The sequence below is a fragment of the Myiozetetes cayanensis genome, unplaced genomic scaffold (assembly GCF_022539395.1).
Source record: "Myiozetetes cayanensis isolate MyiCay16 unplaced genomic scaffold, myiCay2020 scf4, whole genome shotgun sequence".
Taxonomy (NCBI): Eukaryota; Metazoa; Chordata; class Aves; order Passeriformes; family Tyrannidae; genus Myiozetetes; species Myiozetetes cayanensis.
Genome location: NW_026087631.1, coordinates 72376822 through 72392751, shown reverse-complemented (window position 1 = coordinate 72392751; position 15930 = coordinate 72376822). Strand labels below are relative to the sequence as shown.

The following is a 15930-nucleotide window of genomic DNA, read 5'->3' as shown; positions in this document are numbered from 1 at the left end:
CCAGAATTGGGTGCTAAGAGTTAAATGGATATTTTTGTTTGCTTTGGGTGGTTTAGTTCTGGTTGTTGATAGTTACATTTTATTCTATTGCATCTGGACACTTTATTTCTGGTTTTATTCCATTTTTGTGATTATTTCACTGTAAATCAAGGGGGGTTTTAATCGTGGCTCTATGTATGTCGCTGTATTCTTTAAAATTTTTAATTAATTCATTTTCCTCTGTTGTGGTTGTCCAGACAGAACAATTGATCCAGCATTGCATAACAATTAACACTGCATGGACAGGTGGGGTTTGCAGTGTAGCAGGTTGCAATAGATTACATTCTTGATTTGTGGTCTTTATTTATAATTTTATTAAATTAAAGCTCTTAATTAAATAATTTTTAATTAATATAGTCCAGTGGGCTGCAAGAAATGAGCTGCCTTATTCTGAAGTGTCATTCTATGTGATCGTGCTGATTTTGTGCTGTGGATTTTGTGGAACAGACCCACGTTAACCCCTCGCTGGAGTGCAGTGGGAGGCTCTGGGGAGCTGTGTTTGTCATCCTTAGCTATTCATCACCCTGCTGCTCTCCCTTCCCTCCCCTTTTTCCACGGACACCACCGTGTTGGATTTCCATGGGGATAAGAAACTGCTTTCTGGGAGGAGATTGCACTCTGGGTTTGGTGTGGGTGAGGGATGACAGGAATTTCTGTTGGAATCCAAACTGGAAGAATCCGTGTTTATCTGTGATGAAAAGAGCGAGGAGAACGCACGTATTTTAAAATATTTCTTCCGTGAATCCTGCTTTGTTGGTCTGTTTATGCTCCTCTAAGTCAGAGATGCTGCTCAGGTGTGAGCTGGGACATTCAGAGCATGGACCTCCACGAGACAGCGTGGAAGGCATGTTTAGTTATTTATTTAACACAACCTCTTCACCGATAAGAAAATGTCAGTTCTGAAAACCTGCAAGTGGTTGGCGAGCTGGGAGTGTTGCTACCAACAACACAGGGTTGTTTGGGGGTTTAAATCTTGTGCTAATCCAACTGGGTTTTATTGCCACAACCTGAGTTTCTGTTTTCTTTCCACTTCCCAGGCACCGAGACAATTTTGGCCTCGTGACAGTTCAAATTTCTCCGTGTTTTTTGTGTCAATATCTTTATAAGATCCCAAATGTTGCCATAAAGATAGGATTGTACCTGTTTCCTGCTGGAGAATGGCCAAAATCCACGTTATCAGTGGGTTACACAAGGCTGGTTTCACCTAGTGTGGGATATTCCATATTCCAACGTAAATACCTGTATAATCAGGCGTTTAATGCTATCAGACATAGAGTAATATCAGATATGTGATATCAGCAGTATAATGATATCAGGGATGTAGTAATATCAGGGCTGTAATAATATCAGGGATATAATAACTGGGGCTTAAAACCTTTGCTAGTTCAAAATGACTCTGAAAAGAGTGATTTTGGCAGAACTATCTGTGTGTCCAGGGATGTACTAGCTGGGGCCTCTAGGGATAAAAAACCCCTTCAATTTTGCCAAACGTGTAAGAAATGCAATCTGTGAGGGTGTATGTTTTTATGGGACTGTTTAGGGAATGCAGTTTGGTCCCTGAGGGAAGGTGAAGGCTCTCCCTGAGGAGAAGTGAGGGGGATCTGAGGGGTCCCTTTGCTGTTGTATCCCATCCACGGCGTCGGCTCTGGTGGGTTTTGTGGGGTTGTGTGTGCAGGGTGGGAGTGGTGGTTGTGCAGCCGGGCTGTGGGTGGCGTTCCCGGTGTCCCCATGGCATCCCCGGTGTCCCCGTGGCGTTCCCGGTGTCCCCGTGGCGTTCCCGGTGTCCCCATGGCGTTCCCGGTGTCCCCATGGTGTTCCCGGTGTCCCCATGGTGTTCCCGGTGTCCCCATGGTGTTCCCGGTGTCCCCATGGCGTCCCCCGTGTCCCCATGGCGTCCCCCGTGTCCCCATGGCGTCCCCCGTGTCCCCATGGCGTTCCCGGTGTCCCCATGGCGTTCCCGGTGTCCCCATGGCGTTCCCGGTGTCCCCATGGTGTTCCCGGTGTCCCCGTGGCGTCCCCGGTGTCCCCGTGGCGTTCCCGGTGTCCCCGTGGCGTTCCCGGTGTCCCCGTGGCGTTCCCGGTGTCCCCATGGCATCCCCGGTGTCCCCGTGGCATCCCCGGTGTCTGTGTTGCAGGCGGACGGGCGGGATGGCCGGGAACAGCCTGGTGCTGCCCATCGTGCTGTGGGGCCGCCGCGCCCCCACGCACTGCGTGTCCTCCCTGCTGCTCATGGACGGCGCCTCCGTCATCGTCACGGGCTGCCACGACGGGCAGATCTGCCTGTGGGACCTGGCCCCGGACCTGCAGGTAACGTTCCCTCGGGAATTCCCCGGGGCTTCAGGGGTGCTGTGTCATCGCTCTGCCTTCCCTTGGGTGCCCGTCCTCCCCTCTCCAGCGCTTGGGTTGACCCCACAGTGACCACTGCAGGTTAAAAAGAGAGATTTTGCCTCTTGAACTTTGTTGCTGTCCCTGCACGAAGTTTTTTAAAGTAATTCCTATGTATACAACAATAGTTTCCCTGTCATTTTTTTAATTCAAACTGAGCCAATTTTGTAAATATTTGTAAGTGTTGGTTTATAGATTTATAAATATTGACGTTAGTTTGCCAATTGCCTTTTTTTTCCCCCAAATTGGCATGGCAGCGTTAAGTAGAAACTCTCTTTCAAGATTATATATCCACAGCTATGCTAATTAAATGTGTGTAAATTAATAGATATAGAATACATGACATAGCAAGCTGGAATATGTGTATTCTGTTTCTCAAATGGTGCCTATGTTATTTTGACTTCCCATTTTCTCTCCCTGGTCCCAGATTAATCCCAGAGCTCTGCTGTTTGGTCATACAGCCTCAGTTACTTGTTTATCCAAGGCCTCAGCTTCCAGTGAAAAACAATATATAGTGAGTGCATCCGAGAGTGGGTGAGTTTCTGAGCAGTTTTGATATGCAGAACTGTCAAATAATGGAAATCTGTCCCCAAATTATCTGTATTTCCACACTGGGGCTGTGTTTGATTTTTTTATCCTTAAGAAAAATTTCGTCAGCAAATACATTTAATTTTTTAAGTGGTTTAATTTACTAATGAGAGCAGCAGTTTAGAGGGTGGAAGAGGGAAGGATTTCTTTTGCAGTTGATGTCCACGTAAATATGTCTGGCAAAGGCAGGGATGTTGTCGTTTCCTTTCTCTAAACGCAATTCATATAAGCACTAATAAAAGGGTCACATTAAGGTCCTCCCAGTGTAGAAGTGTTTTTAAATGCTTGGAAGCCTGGGCTGGTTTCCCTGTAGTTTTAAGGTGCCTTTCGTGTTTCAGGGAGATGTGCCTGTGGGATGTGAACGATGGGCGATGCATCGAGTTCACCAAACTGGCCTGCGCACACACGGGAATCCAGGTCGGTCCTGGGAAGGGTTCCAGAGCTGTGGGTGTCACAGTGCAGTTATAACATTGTGGTTTGGGTTGAAAATGAAGGACTCCGTGGCCCACACGGAGTGTAATTTCTGTGTGTTGTCAGTTCTACCAGTTTACAGTCGGCTCTCAGCGGGAAGGGAGGCTCTTATGCCACGGACATTATCCAGAAATTCTGGTCGTGGATGCAACCAGCCTTGAGGTTCTTTATTCCTTGATATCAAAGATCTCTCCTGACTGGATCAGCTCCATGAGTATCATCCGATCCAACAGGACACAAGGTGATTATTTCCTGTTGCAGGGACACCTTCCGCTTGCTCCAGCCTGGCCTTGGACACTTCCAGGGATGGGAAACCTGTTCTGGGTGGATCAGTTGACATGGTTTAAGTGTTACCTGTGCACAGATCTGTTTCTCTCTGCTAATTGGCATTAATTTGGTGGGCTGTAATTTTTGGCAGAGAGGTGTCTCGTGCAGGTGTGTCTGTTGTGGACACTGCAATTCCTGAGAGATTTGGGGAACACTGAGGAGAAGATCCTGACTGAAGGGCTTCTATCTTGGGTTAAGTTAAGGCTGACAGCAGCTGTAAATTGCATGTTCCCAAAATCCCAGGGAGGGAAAGCTCAGTTGCTGTCCCCAAAACGCATAAATTGCTGGAACATCTGGAAGTGAGCTGTGGTATCAAGTGTTTCCTGATAACACCTTTCACTTATTCCTTGTTTTGTAATAATCATCTTCACAAATAAACATTCTGTTTGGAAGCAAACACTCCAGGAGTGGTTTTGTGATTAGTTTTAGTTTATCCTTAATTTATGTATCCATAATTTATGTATTTGTATACTCAGATATACACAAGTGAAGAAGTCCTTGTGATCTCATCCTCATTTCTGTGTTTCCCAGAGGACACGGTGGTGGCAGTTTCCGTGACTGGCATCCTGAAAGTCTGGATAATCACCTCGGAAGTCAGTCGTCTCCAGGTACACAGAGGCTGCTGGATTAATGGTATTTCCTGTAGGGATGGAGGATTTTATTCCTGTGGTTTCCTGTTCTTTCTGAGAATATTCCTCTTCCTCTTTGCCAGCTGAAAATCAACATCCAGAATTTTGCTTTACTGATCCAAGTTCCTCGTAGAACTCCGGATCCTTCCGAGAGAACCGATTTCAAAATTTAGAATAGGATAATCTCCAGTTTTTCCAAATCTGCTTTTATTTGTACCATTTAATGATTTGGGTTCATATTTGCTGAGCAGAGGATACAGGTTTTAGGAATATTCATTTTTCAGGACTGTCTCCAGCTCCCTGTTATCGGGCATTTCCTGTGTACTAGTGAATAAGTCTGAGAGATTTACTGCACGTCTCAGACCTCTGGTAAATTAACTCCTCACCGAAACACCTTGCAAAAGATGTTTAGCAATTAGAGAAAAATGAACTTAAATAATGCAATGAAATGGCAGTGGAATCTGCTTCATTCCTGTTTCCTACCTGTCTGCAAGGTGATTCACTGACTAAATCAGCACCACTAATCTGTCCTGCTGGGGAACTGGGGAGACTTAAGTGCCCAAAGAGGACACCACGTGCTCCTGCAGATCTTCTTATGAGGAATAATGGAATCAGAACCACTCCAGGTGTTTGGATTTCCCTTAGAAATCGGCCGTGTGGCACCTTTTGAAATAATGTAGCCCCTATTCCGTGGTGTCTGGCGTGGTCCTGACTTCAATCTGAGCAGGAAAAGAATGAATTTGATGTTGGTTTTGGTTGCTTTCAGGATACCACGCCAGTGTTCGAGGAAGAGTCCAAGCCCATTTACTGCCAGAACTGTCAGAGCATTTCCTTCTGTGCGTTCACCCAGCGCTCGCTGTTGGTCGTGTGCTCCAAGTACTGGAGGGTAAGGCAGCAACCCCTGGGGCCTTCTCACCCTGGAACCTCATTTCATTTCAATTGCACTGCAACATTTACATCAAGATGCTCCAAGTCCTTTCAGTGGGATTCTATTTATAAGTTTCATGTATATCTTATTAATATATTAATATATATTTAATCTAAATCTCTGCCCACTAGAGGATCTTTAAGATCCCTTCCAGCCCAAACCATTCCATCCATGATTCTGTGATATTAAACCCAAAATTAGCTGCTGTGTGGGCATTTTAATCTGCAATAGATTCATGACACCACTTTTGTGTTTCTTCTCAGGTTTTTGATGCTGGGGATTATTCCCTCTTATGTTCAGTCCCCAGTGAAAACGATCAGACCTGGACTGGTGGGGACTTTGTGGCAGCTGATAAAGTGATTGTGTGGACAGAGGATGGACAAAGTTTTATCTATAAATTACCAGCCAGGTAGCCAAAAATTAAATACTCCATTTATTTAGTCTTGAGGTAAAACCTGAAGAAATGTTGAAATACTGGCCCAGTAAGGGAAAGTGCAAACAGCTGAAAATACGCACATAAATATAAAACTATGACATAAATTTAAAACTGAGCATCAGAGAGGTTAAACAAGTGTAGAATGACAAGTAAAATCAAAACCTTTTCTTCTGACATCTTTATGATATGCAAACATCTTTGTTCTGGCTAAAGAGACAGTTTTATATTGAATATTGAATGTAAATCTGGTGGGAACTCCTTCCTCGCCCTCTGGTGATCACAGCATGAGGATGGGAGCAACATCCATGTACTAAGGTAGTAATCACTCTGTAAATGCAAGGAATTTTACTCCTTTCTCCTTGTCCTTACACCCAGCTGCCTCCCAGCCAGCGACTCGTTCCGCAGAGATGTGGGGAAAGCAGTGGAAAACTTGATTCCACCGTTACTGTACAGCGTGTTGGACAGAGCAGACAAACAGGTACCTCTGTTTCTTTGGAGTTTTTCTCGTGGACTGCAGTAATTTCTGTCCTGCTTTTAAAAGGCACAGTGAGAAATGTGGAGGTGAGCTCATGGCCTGAAGTTGTTGATTTTTTTTTTTTTTTACAGCTCCTGATATGTCCTCCAGTTACTCGGTTCTTCTGTGCACAAGGAGAGCTTTCCTACAAGCTGCTGATCCAAGGAGACTCCTCGGGGAGACTGTGCATTTGGAGTGTGCCCGACACCCTTGAACAGCAAGAGAGTGCAAGAGGTACCAGATCACCAGCCTTGTTGGCAGATCTTTTAACAGGCATCTGTGTTTTAGGTGTGCTTTTGCTGCATAAAGCCCTGCTGGTTCTCTCAGACATCCGTGAAGTTGGGCTTTATTTGTTACCTTCCTGTAAGGATTATAGTAAGATAATTTGATAATGCCTGATAGAAATCTTAATTTGCTTTATTTATGTAAGAGTTACAATTTTTCATAAATGGTCAAAATCTTAATTAGCACTGTTCTTGTAGTCAGTACATTAATTTCCAGTGTAGAACCAAGGAGTGGTTTGGGTTGGAAGGGAGCTCAAAGGTCATCCAGATCCACGGGCAGGGATGTCTCCCATTAGCCCAGGCTACTCAAATCCTCCTCCCACCTCACCCCTTCCTTCTTCTTTCCCTCCTTTTTAACAGGCCTGCAAACAACCACCTCCGTATCCCTGCAGGAAGCTTTTGACAAGCTCAGCCCTCGTCCCGCCGGCATCATCGACCAGCTGAGCATCATCCCCAACGTGAGCGAGCCCCTGCGGGTGACGGCCAGCGTGTACATCCCGGCGCACGGGCGGCTGGTGTGCGGCCGCGAGGACGGCAGCATCGTCATCGTGCCGGCCACGCAGACCGCCATCGTCCAGCTGCTGCAGGGGGAGCACATGCTGCGCAGAGGTACGGCCACCGCTGGGCCAGGCTGCAGATCCTTTGGCTGAGTGAGCAGGAAGCTGTTTTATGGGTGCAAATCCTCTAAATCCTGTGATGTTCTGTTGCACGGTGAGGACCCCGGGCGGTGACAGTGGAGTTGTTACCCGGCCAAGGTCTGCTGGAAAGCCTTGGATGTTTCCCCTGGGTGTTTCTGAGATGCAGCAGCAAAGATGTGGCAGGGGACATGTGTCTCCTCCAGGATTGTTCGTGGCGCTGGCTATTGGTGTACCAGTGGGAGTCCCCTTGGGAAAATAGTTCATCCACCCAGATTCCTCTGTATCCAAGAGTTGTATTTGGGCTGCCCTTGGATATTTGGGTATAACGTTGTAACTGTGATCAGAGTTGCAGAACAAATATTTGGGGGCTGATTCTTCCCAGTGCTGGTACATAAAGCGTAAATATTTGGAAATGCACCTCAGAGCTTGTCCGTTTTGTACAAGGCTGTGGGCTGCCCTGGTTCCTTTAGAGAACTGATTTAATTTATATAACTTTATACCAAAATGATTTTTTCTCAATGTAAAAAAATACTAATATTAAAAATAGGGTTAATTCTCTAAGAATATGAATTGCAGTGAGTCTGTTTTTTTCTAATCAAGAGCAGCATCTTGGATTGCTGACTGTTCTGCTGAAATCTGGTTTTTCTCCCTTTTTTTCTCCCTTCGCTCCTCTCACCCCAATCCCAGGTTGGCCGCCCCACCGGACGCTGCGAGGCCACCGGAACAAAATCACGTGTTTGCTGTACCCTCACCAGGTCTCCTCCCGCTACGACCAGCGGTACCTGATCTCGGGAGGGGTGGACTTCTCCGTCATCATCTGGGATATCTTCTCGGGAGAGATGAAGCACATCTTCTGTGTCCACGGCGGAGAGATCACCCAGCTGCTCGTGCCCCCAGAGAACTGCAGTGTGAGTGTGTAGGGGCTTAATTGTTATCTATTATGATACTATCATAATTACGATAGTAATACTGATAATAACATGTATAATACACGTCAGATATTTTATTATGTATGTTATGTCATATAGTATTATATATAGTATATAGGTATGGACGTCATTTAGTACTATATATAGAATATACTGTATATATTGTGTATGTTATATACATACAATTACATGCATTATACATCATTATATGTTATCTTATTGTTATACATTACTATGTTGTCTTAAAAAGACCTTAGTTCTCTTAATCGTGGTTTTGTTCTTCTCATGTTTTAATTATATAAAGGATTTAAAAGAGGGGGTTTATTGAACTTGCTAAGAATAAATTTTAAAGGCAATTTGGCCTCATATAACATGGCTGAGTAAGTACAATTTTAATGAACAAAATGACAATAATTGCATGGAAACCATCTTTTCTCTGATTTTTGTTCGATAAAATATGGTTTATTCCTGTTTGCTCTTCATGGTGTGCATGAGGATGGATTAAATGTAATTTCTGCTCAGGCAGTTCTGTTTCCAGTGAGTGTCACTTGAGGCTGAGGTGCCTGTTGTTGTTTATAAAATAGGTTTTTGGTCACCCTGCTTTGTCTAATGGGGAAAAGGTTTGTAATAGAAACTCTCCGCATTCTGATTAAGATTGTTCTCTTTTTGGTGGTTGTTTTTTAATTAGGCCAGAGTGCAGCACTGCATTTGCTCCGTTGCCAGTGACCACTCGGTGGGCCTGCTGAGCCTGAGGGAGAAGAAGTGCATCATGCTGGCATCCCGCCACCTCTTCCCCATCCAGGTCATCAAGTGGAGGCCTTCCGACGACTACCTGGTGGTGGGGTGCTCGGATGGCTCCGTGTACGTCTGGCAGATGGACACTGGTGAGCTCACAGATGCTAATAATCAGTTTCTAGTACATGTAAATATCACTTTGCTGACAGTCCCGTGGAAGTTGTCTGAGGGGGGAGTTAAAGCCGGGCGATAACACACGAAGGGTTTTACGTGGTGCAGCCGGTGCTGCGGGGAGGCGTTTTCACCCTGTGGTATGTGGGGCATTCCGAGTTGTTTCCATGGGAACTCAGGCTCTCCCACACCTCGCAGGTGCCCTGGACAGGTGTGTGATGGGCATCACGGCAGTGGAGATCCTGAACGCGTGTGACGAGGCCGTGCCCGCCGCCGTGGACGCGCTGAGCCACCCGGCCGTGAACCTGAAGCAGGCCATGACGCGCCGCAGCCTGGCCGCCCTCAAGAACGTGGCCCACCAGAAGCTCCAGACCCTGGCCACCAACCTGCTGGCTTCTGAGGCCTCGGATAAGGTCAGTGGGGGGCAGCACCTGGAGCATCTGTTTCTATAAAGGAATAAAACACGGCACGTCTCTGTCAGAATCTGGAATCGTGGAGTCTTTCAGGTTGGAAAAGCACTCCAACACCGCTGAGTCCAATTGTTCCCACCACTAACCCCTATTGCCAAGTGCCACATCCACACAGCTTTTATATCCCCCCAGGGCTGGGGACTCCAGCTGTGCCCCGGGCAGCTGTGCCAGGGCTGGACAGCCCTTTCCATGAAGGAATGTTCCCAATATCCAGCCTGAAGGTCCCCTGGCACAGCTGGAGGCCGGGGCTGTGGCCAGCAGAGGGCAGCACTGCTCCACTCCCGGCTGCTCCCGGTCAGCTTTACCTTGTGCTGTTCTGTGAGTTTGGAAAGACATCTCCCTGAGTGAGAACATTCCTTAGAACACCAGCACCATCACCCACAAGTGATGCAGTAATTGCATGTCTGGGTGAATTTGTGTAGCTTATTCTGCAACAGCATAAATTGATTCTATAGTTCAGTCTCCAAATCTGAAATATTCCATGTGTTTTAAGCATAATTACAAAAGACTGGATTTTTGTTGTTCCTTGGAATATAACTGATCTTGTAGAATTCAGGAGAAAGAAATGTGAACTTGTGTTTTACCTGGAGAACTTTATTTACCCACAGATGTCTATGAGTTGGATTTCTGTGTGTTGAGGGTGTGAGTTTTGAACTTGGATCAAAAGGTTTCTCAGTAGGAATTTCAGTTTGTTCTCTTGTTTTTCCAGGGGAATTTACCAAAATACTCCCATAACTCCCTGATGGTTCAGGCTATCAAGACCAACCTGACAGACCCAGACATCCACGTGCTGTTCTTCGATGTGGAGGCCCTGATTATTCAGCTGCTGACCGAGGAGGCCTCCCGGCCCAACACCGCCCTCATCTCCCCAGAGAACCTCCAGAAAGCCTCCGGGGGCTCTGACAAGGGAGGCTCCTTCCTCACTGGCAAGCGGGCAGCCGTGCTCTTCCAGCAGGTCAAGGAAACCATCAAGGAGAACATCAAAGAGCACCTTCTCGACGACGAGGACGAGGATGAGGACACCCTCAGGCAGCGGAGGGAAGATGGCGACCCGGAATATCGCTCCAGCAAATCCAAACCCTTGACTCTGTTAGAGTACAACCTCACCATGGACACGGCCAAGCTGTTCATGTCCTGCCTGCACGCCTGGGGCCTGAACTCCGTGCTGGATGAGCTGTGCCTGGATCGCCTCGGCATGCTGAAGCCACACTGCTCCGTGTCCTTCGGCCTCGTGTCCAGGGGAGGCCACATGTCCCTGATGCTCCCTGGCTACAACCAGCCCGTGGGCAGGGCGGCCTGTGACAGCGTGGAGCCCGGCAGGAAGATGTCTGTCACGGAGGGGCTGGGCAAGGGCACCTACGGCGTGTCCCGCGCCGTCACCACCCAGCACCTGCTCTCCGTCATCTCCCTGGCCAACACCCTGATGAGCATGACCAACGCCACCTTCATCGGGGACCACATGAAGAAGGGTCCCACCAGGTACAGCAAACATCACTGGGACAGCTGGCAGCTGTTAGCAGGGCCTGCCTGAATTTAGGGTCATATTTTGGGTGTTCCTGCCGTGGGGTTGGTGTGTTTGGTGTATTTTCCACCAGAAACCCTTTGGTGGTGTAACTGATGTGCCTCCTCATGGATGTTTTGTGTTTGTCTCTCCGTGGATATTTTGTGTTTAGGCCACCCAGGCCCGGCACCCCAGAGATGGCCAGAGTGAAGCCCCCCCCTCCCATTTCCAGCCATGCAGCACAAGGACAAATTAAACAAGGTAAGTATCCCATCCTTTGGAACTGTTGGATCTGTCCTTCCAGCTCCTGACACCAGATTTATCACCTGGTCATCCAGCATCACAATATTGCTGGGTTATATGTGGGAGGGAAAAGTAGTGCAATATTGTAATATTAAAAAGGTAGAGTAATAGTGTAATATCAACCTAGGTACAATTACCAATGATGAAGACCTTTTTAAGAATCATTACAAGATGCTGATTCTGCCATGAAGTCACTCCCTGACAAGGAATTGTTGTATATTTTAAGTGCTGCCAAACACTGGTGTTGAGGTAACATAAGAGGTTTAAAGGCTCTAATTAAGGGCTCTCCGGACTCACCCAAAAGCGTTCCTGTAGGAATGATCCCAGCTCAGTGTCACTCACTCATAGTTGGAACTACTCACATTGTTACTGCAGGAACAACTCCAACAAACCCAGGCAAAACAATTCTGGAGTGAAGCTTTAATTTCAGGCCGGGGTGGGTTTTATAATTGCTTTTATAATTGCTATTTTCCCTGAAATAAGCAGCTTTTTGGATACACCTACTGCGAGTGGGGTTGGAAGGGATTCAGTCCATCTCCCTGTGCCTGCCCACGTGCCGTTGGTGTGGGAAGGCTGGGAGAAGGAGGTGGGATGCAGATGTCCCCCGGTGACAAAAGCCTGCAGAGCAAACAGCCCATTCCAAAGACAATGCCTGATCCGTTCGGGAGCTTGATCCCATTGTTGTTCTGCAACGGAATAAAAGGGAGGGATTAGCGGGAGGATGCTTGTGCAGGACATCTGCTGGGGGGGCTGCAGGAGGAAGTGGCAGCAGTGACCTCCCGTCCCCACGGTGACCTCGGCATGTGCAGCACAGAAGGTCCAGCAGCTTTCCGTGGGATAATGCCGGAGTCCCGGGGCATTCGTGGCAGGATAATGCTTGGAACGGCCTGGAAATCACATTTACACCGAGAGATGACGATCTTCAAGGGCTTTCAGGGGGTGGATGTGGCCCCTGGGCACTGGGTAGTGCTGGACACCGTGATGGGGCTGGTTCCTGGTTGGATTTGATGATCTCCAAGGTCTTTTCCAACCTTAACAAATTCTCAGTAAAATGAGAATGTCCAAGATAAATGTCACTGGTTTGGATATCAGGCCTAAATTTGTGTCCTTCTCCTTTAGGATTTTAGGCCTTTCTTTGGGATAAACTTATAATTATTCACCTGGAGACCCATTTAAAAATTAACTTAAATTCCAGCTAATGCTCAGGAATTCATTCTGGGACATTTTGGAGTGACAGGTAGGGCAGCCCAGGTTCATTAAGAGTTACTTTTTGGACTCTTAGTGAGTAGTACAAATCCCAAATCTGCAGAAATGTGGGAAAAGCATGAGAAGAAGCAGCACAGCTCCTGTTTTTATAGCTTATAGTCAATCAAGTGCACCTGTCTAAAGACATATTTAACATCACTTTATTTCCAGGGATTTTTGTCTTTTCCAAACATCCAAGTCTCTCTTACTGTCTTCATGTCCCTCTGCAGCTGCATGTCTGCCTCTCACTTCTTGGAAAACCTGGAATTCTCATTAAGTTGAATATTATTTTTTCAGTTGAATCTTATTTTTTCCATTGAATATTTTAAGTTGAATATTCTCATTAAGTTGAACATTTCAGTTTAAAGTTGTTTCCATTCTCCAGTGGTACTAACCCGTTTTTCTGCAGCTGCTTTCCTCACTTTCCTCTTTTTTTATCTCTTTTCTTCCTTCTTTGCTCTGCAAGTTGCTCCTGCTGCTCCTTCTAACACGGAATCTGGGCACTCTGACACTGCTCCTCCTTTACATTCCTGTTTCTTAGTCAATGAAGGTATTCCTTCCTCACTTTTCTATTTATCCCTTACTTTCAGCTAAAATCCTTTATCATTACTATGACATTTTTAATTTGATTTATAGAGGAATTTTTCTTTGCCAGTGGGGTACCTGGGTGTGGGTTTGCTCTTGTCTCTTAACAAGCTCCTGCAAATGAACCAGAGAAAATCAGTTTCACGTCATTTAAATCTGATTTTTGGTGTTTATGAAGACTTGGGGTGTATTTAAACTACTTGGGGTTGGTGGTGGAGATGAGTTTGGTCTAATAAATACTTATTGTGTTTGAGAAAAATGTCTTTCTGCACAAACACCCTGTGGGCAAGTTGCTTTAAATCAGAATTTTTAGTGCTAGTGTATAAATTCCTGCTTCTTAAACTGGAAATTCCTCTTTTTAATCCTTTTTTTGAAGGAAAATTGGTATCATTTCTTCAGCACCAGGAAGTACTTGATTGGTGAAAATACTCATGTTTTTGTGCCCAATATTGCTGAGAAATCAAAAATTGTAGATCTATATGTTCACCTGAAGTATTTTTCCAGTCAGTGAGATATTGGATGTAATATTAAATGTATACTAATATATTATTAAATAGTTGTTGCCCATGGAGTATTTCAGCAGCATCTGTACACACTGTGCAGTTCGAGCTCCATGTTTCTCTCTACTGGTTTGAACTACTCATTGTTGCAGACCTGTAGCAGGAATTCACCTGGAGTAAGCATCTTAAAATAAGATTTAGGTGGAAAAATGGGGATACAGGCCAACTGTGCTGGGCTTTATTTGCATAACTTTTAAATCAGGACAGAAAATTCCACGTAATCCCTGAAGGGATAATTCCTGATTGGCTGTAATTTATCAGTATCCCTGCTCCAGGTGGGACCTGAAATATGGGGATAAGGACAGCTTGCTGCGGTGTGTTGCATCCCTCTTCCCGGTGTTTTCCAGGCTGGAGCCAGCTGGCTGCCATGCACTGTGTGATGCTCCCGGACCTGCTGGGGCTGGATAAATTCCGGCCTCCTCTGCTGGAGATGCTGGCGCGCCGCTGGCAGGATCGCTGCTTGGAGGTCAGTGCAGCCCTTGGATTTCGGGCTTTGTGTTGTGTTTTACAGATTCCTTTCATGTATGAAAGAATTATTTTCTGCCCCGAACGCTGCAGTTTTTATTTGCAGTGCGACCGGTGAATTTTTGCATGAACCGAAGGAGTGCTGTGTAAATCCAGATGTGTGTGTTGTGCCTCGGGGGTGCTGTGTTTGTGCTGGCCCCAGCCCCGCCTGGTTTTGGGGTGCTGTGGCACTCAGGGCCGTTCCCTGCAGGTGCGGGAGGCGGCGCAGGCGCTGCTGCTGGCGGAGCTGCGGCGCATCGAGCAGGCGGGACGCAAGGAGACCATCGACGCCTGGGCCCCCTACCTGCCCCAGTACATGGACAGCGTCATCTCCCGTAAGGAACGCCGGGCAAAGCGCCGGCAGCCCGCCCGGGGGGGACACGGGGTGACGAGGTTGAGTACCTTGGGCAGGGTTGGACTTCAAGGAGCACAGAGCAAGGCAATATTTGAGTTAATTAAAGGAAGTGTAGGTGGTGCAGTAAATAATTTTCCCAAATCCCTGATCTGTTGTTTCCTCCAGCTGGAGTGACCACAGAAGCCATTCAGACCGGCACTGCCAGCCCAGATGCTGTGGGAACAGAAGCAAAAGTGCAGGAGGAGGAGCAGGACCTGGTCGATGACGACATTGCAGCAGGTGAGCATTAGCTGAATTATTATCTATATTGTAATAAGTTTGGAGCCCTTCAATCTGCCCACAACCAACATTCAGCTTGTAGTTCTTGAGGAATAATTACCTCATATGATTCTTTACAGTTATCCCTTAAACAATTTCTTTTGGAGGAAAATCTGATCTAAGGGTGCTGCCAGCAGTATCCTGAATTTCGGTTTAAATAATTCACATTTTTCCTAGTTGAGCATAAAATCTCCTGGCTCCAGTGGTCAAAATTTTGTAATTTGGTAAGTTGGCTTATGCGAAGTGTCTTTTGAATTACTTTTATTATTATTTTACTGTTATTATTCTATTAATTTGTAGACCTTCTTATTGCGGTACCACTGAACTGAAGTCCTTTCAGATTGATTCCTGAAGTGATGTACAGTTTTTTCCTGTGTGTTATTACCATTTTTCACTCAGGGAAGTCAGGTATTTCAGAGGATGATATTTTAACAGACTGCAAGCTGTGGCCATACTGTGCTTTTCCAGTTTTAGTTTTTCTGATACTGAGCTGGAGTTTTTTATAATGTTAGTTTTTAATACTGGGCCTCTGGGCTCTGTTGGAGGTTCCTCTCTACTCCTGGGGCCGGAGCTCTCCAGAGGGGAGCAGCAGGTGCTGTTTCCCATTGCGTCCGTCCCGCTTGCAGCCCCCAGAATTCGGGGTGGGGCAGAGCCCACAACAAACGGCACCATCTGGCAGCCCCAGCCGACAAGCCGGTGGCCCACTGTTCCACACAATGAGGGTGCCACGGGAGACAAAATTCGGGACCAAATTCCTGCTGGGTTGCCCTTTAAGTAGGTTACACCGGAGCCCAGCACCTCCTAAATCCCTGTCACTGGGAGTTTGGTGGGAGAGCTGGAAAAGCTTTTAATTTGGATTTAATCACCCACTGGAACCCATCCACCGTATCATGCCCTGGCTATTGTGTCACACTCCCAAAAAGTGGGGGTTTGTCATCCAAAACTCAGTCCCTTTGAGATGCTAATTGGGAAAACACATCCCTGGGAAGGGCTCCATCCGTTACAATTGCAGATG

General features: G+C 46.6%; 1 protein-coding gene across 5 annotated transcripts in view; it reads left to right on the top strand.

Moving 5' to 3' along the window:
• The window catches only part of WDR7 (WD repeat domain 7), a 38122-nt gene that overhangs the window by 2979 nt on the left and 19213 nt on the right, over positions 1–15930 (top strand). For 4 of the 5 annotated variants that reach the window (XM_050329522.1, XM_050329525.1, XM_050329524.1 and 1 more), the window contains exons 2-20: positions 2175–2346; positions 2852–2958; positions 3351–3429; positions 3550–3724; positions 4342–4418; positions 5206–5325; positions 5631–5776; positions 6179–6281; positions 6410–6551; positions 6962–7210; positions 7927–8147; positions 8857–9052; positions 9273–9487; positions 10254–11023; positions 11218–11306; positions 13060–13143; positions 14086–14204; positions 14454–14577; positions 14763–14876. In XM_050329522.1, the coding sequence (XP_050185479.1) occupies positions 2188–2346; positions 2852–2958; positions 3351–3429; positions 3550–3724; positions 4342–4418; positions 5206–5325; positions 5631–5776; positions 6179–6281; positions 6410–6551; positions 6962–7210; positions 7927–8147; positions 8857–9052; positions 9273–9487; positions 10254–11023; positions 11218–11306; positions 13060–13143; positions 14086–14204; positions 14454–14577; positions 14763–14876 (3289 nt within the window). In that variant the 5' untranslated portion in view covers positions 2175–2187. The remainder of the gene's footprint in view (positions 1–2174; positions 2347–2851; positions 2959–3350; positions 3430–3549; positions 3725–4341; positions 4419–5205; positions 5326–5630; positions 5777–6178; positions 6282–6409; positions 6552–6961; positions 7211–7926; positions 8148–8856; positions 9053–9272; positions 9488–10253; positions 11024–11217; positions 11307–13059; positions 13144–14085; positions 14205–14453; positions 14578–14762; positions 14877–15930) is intronic. The other variant, XM_050329527.1, reaches the window with a different exon arrangement.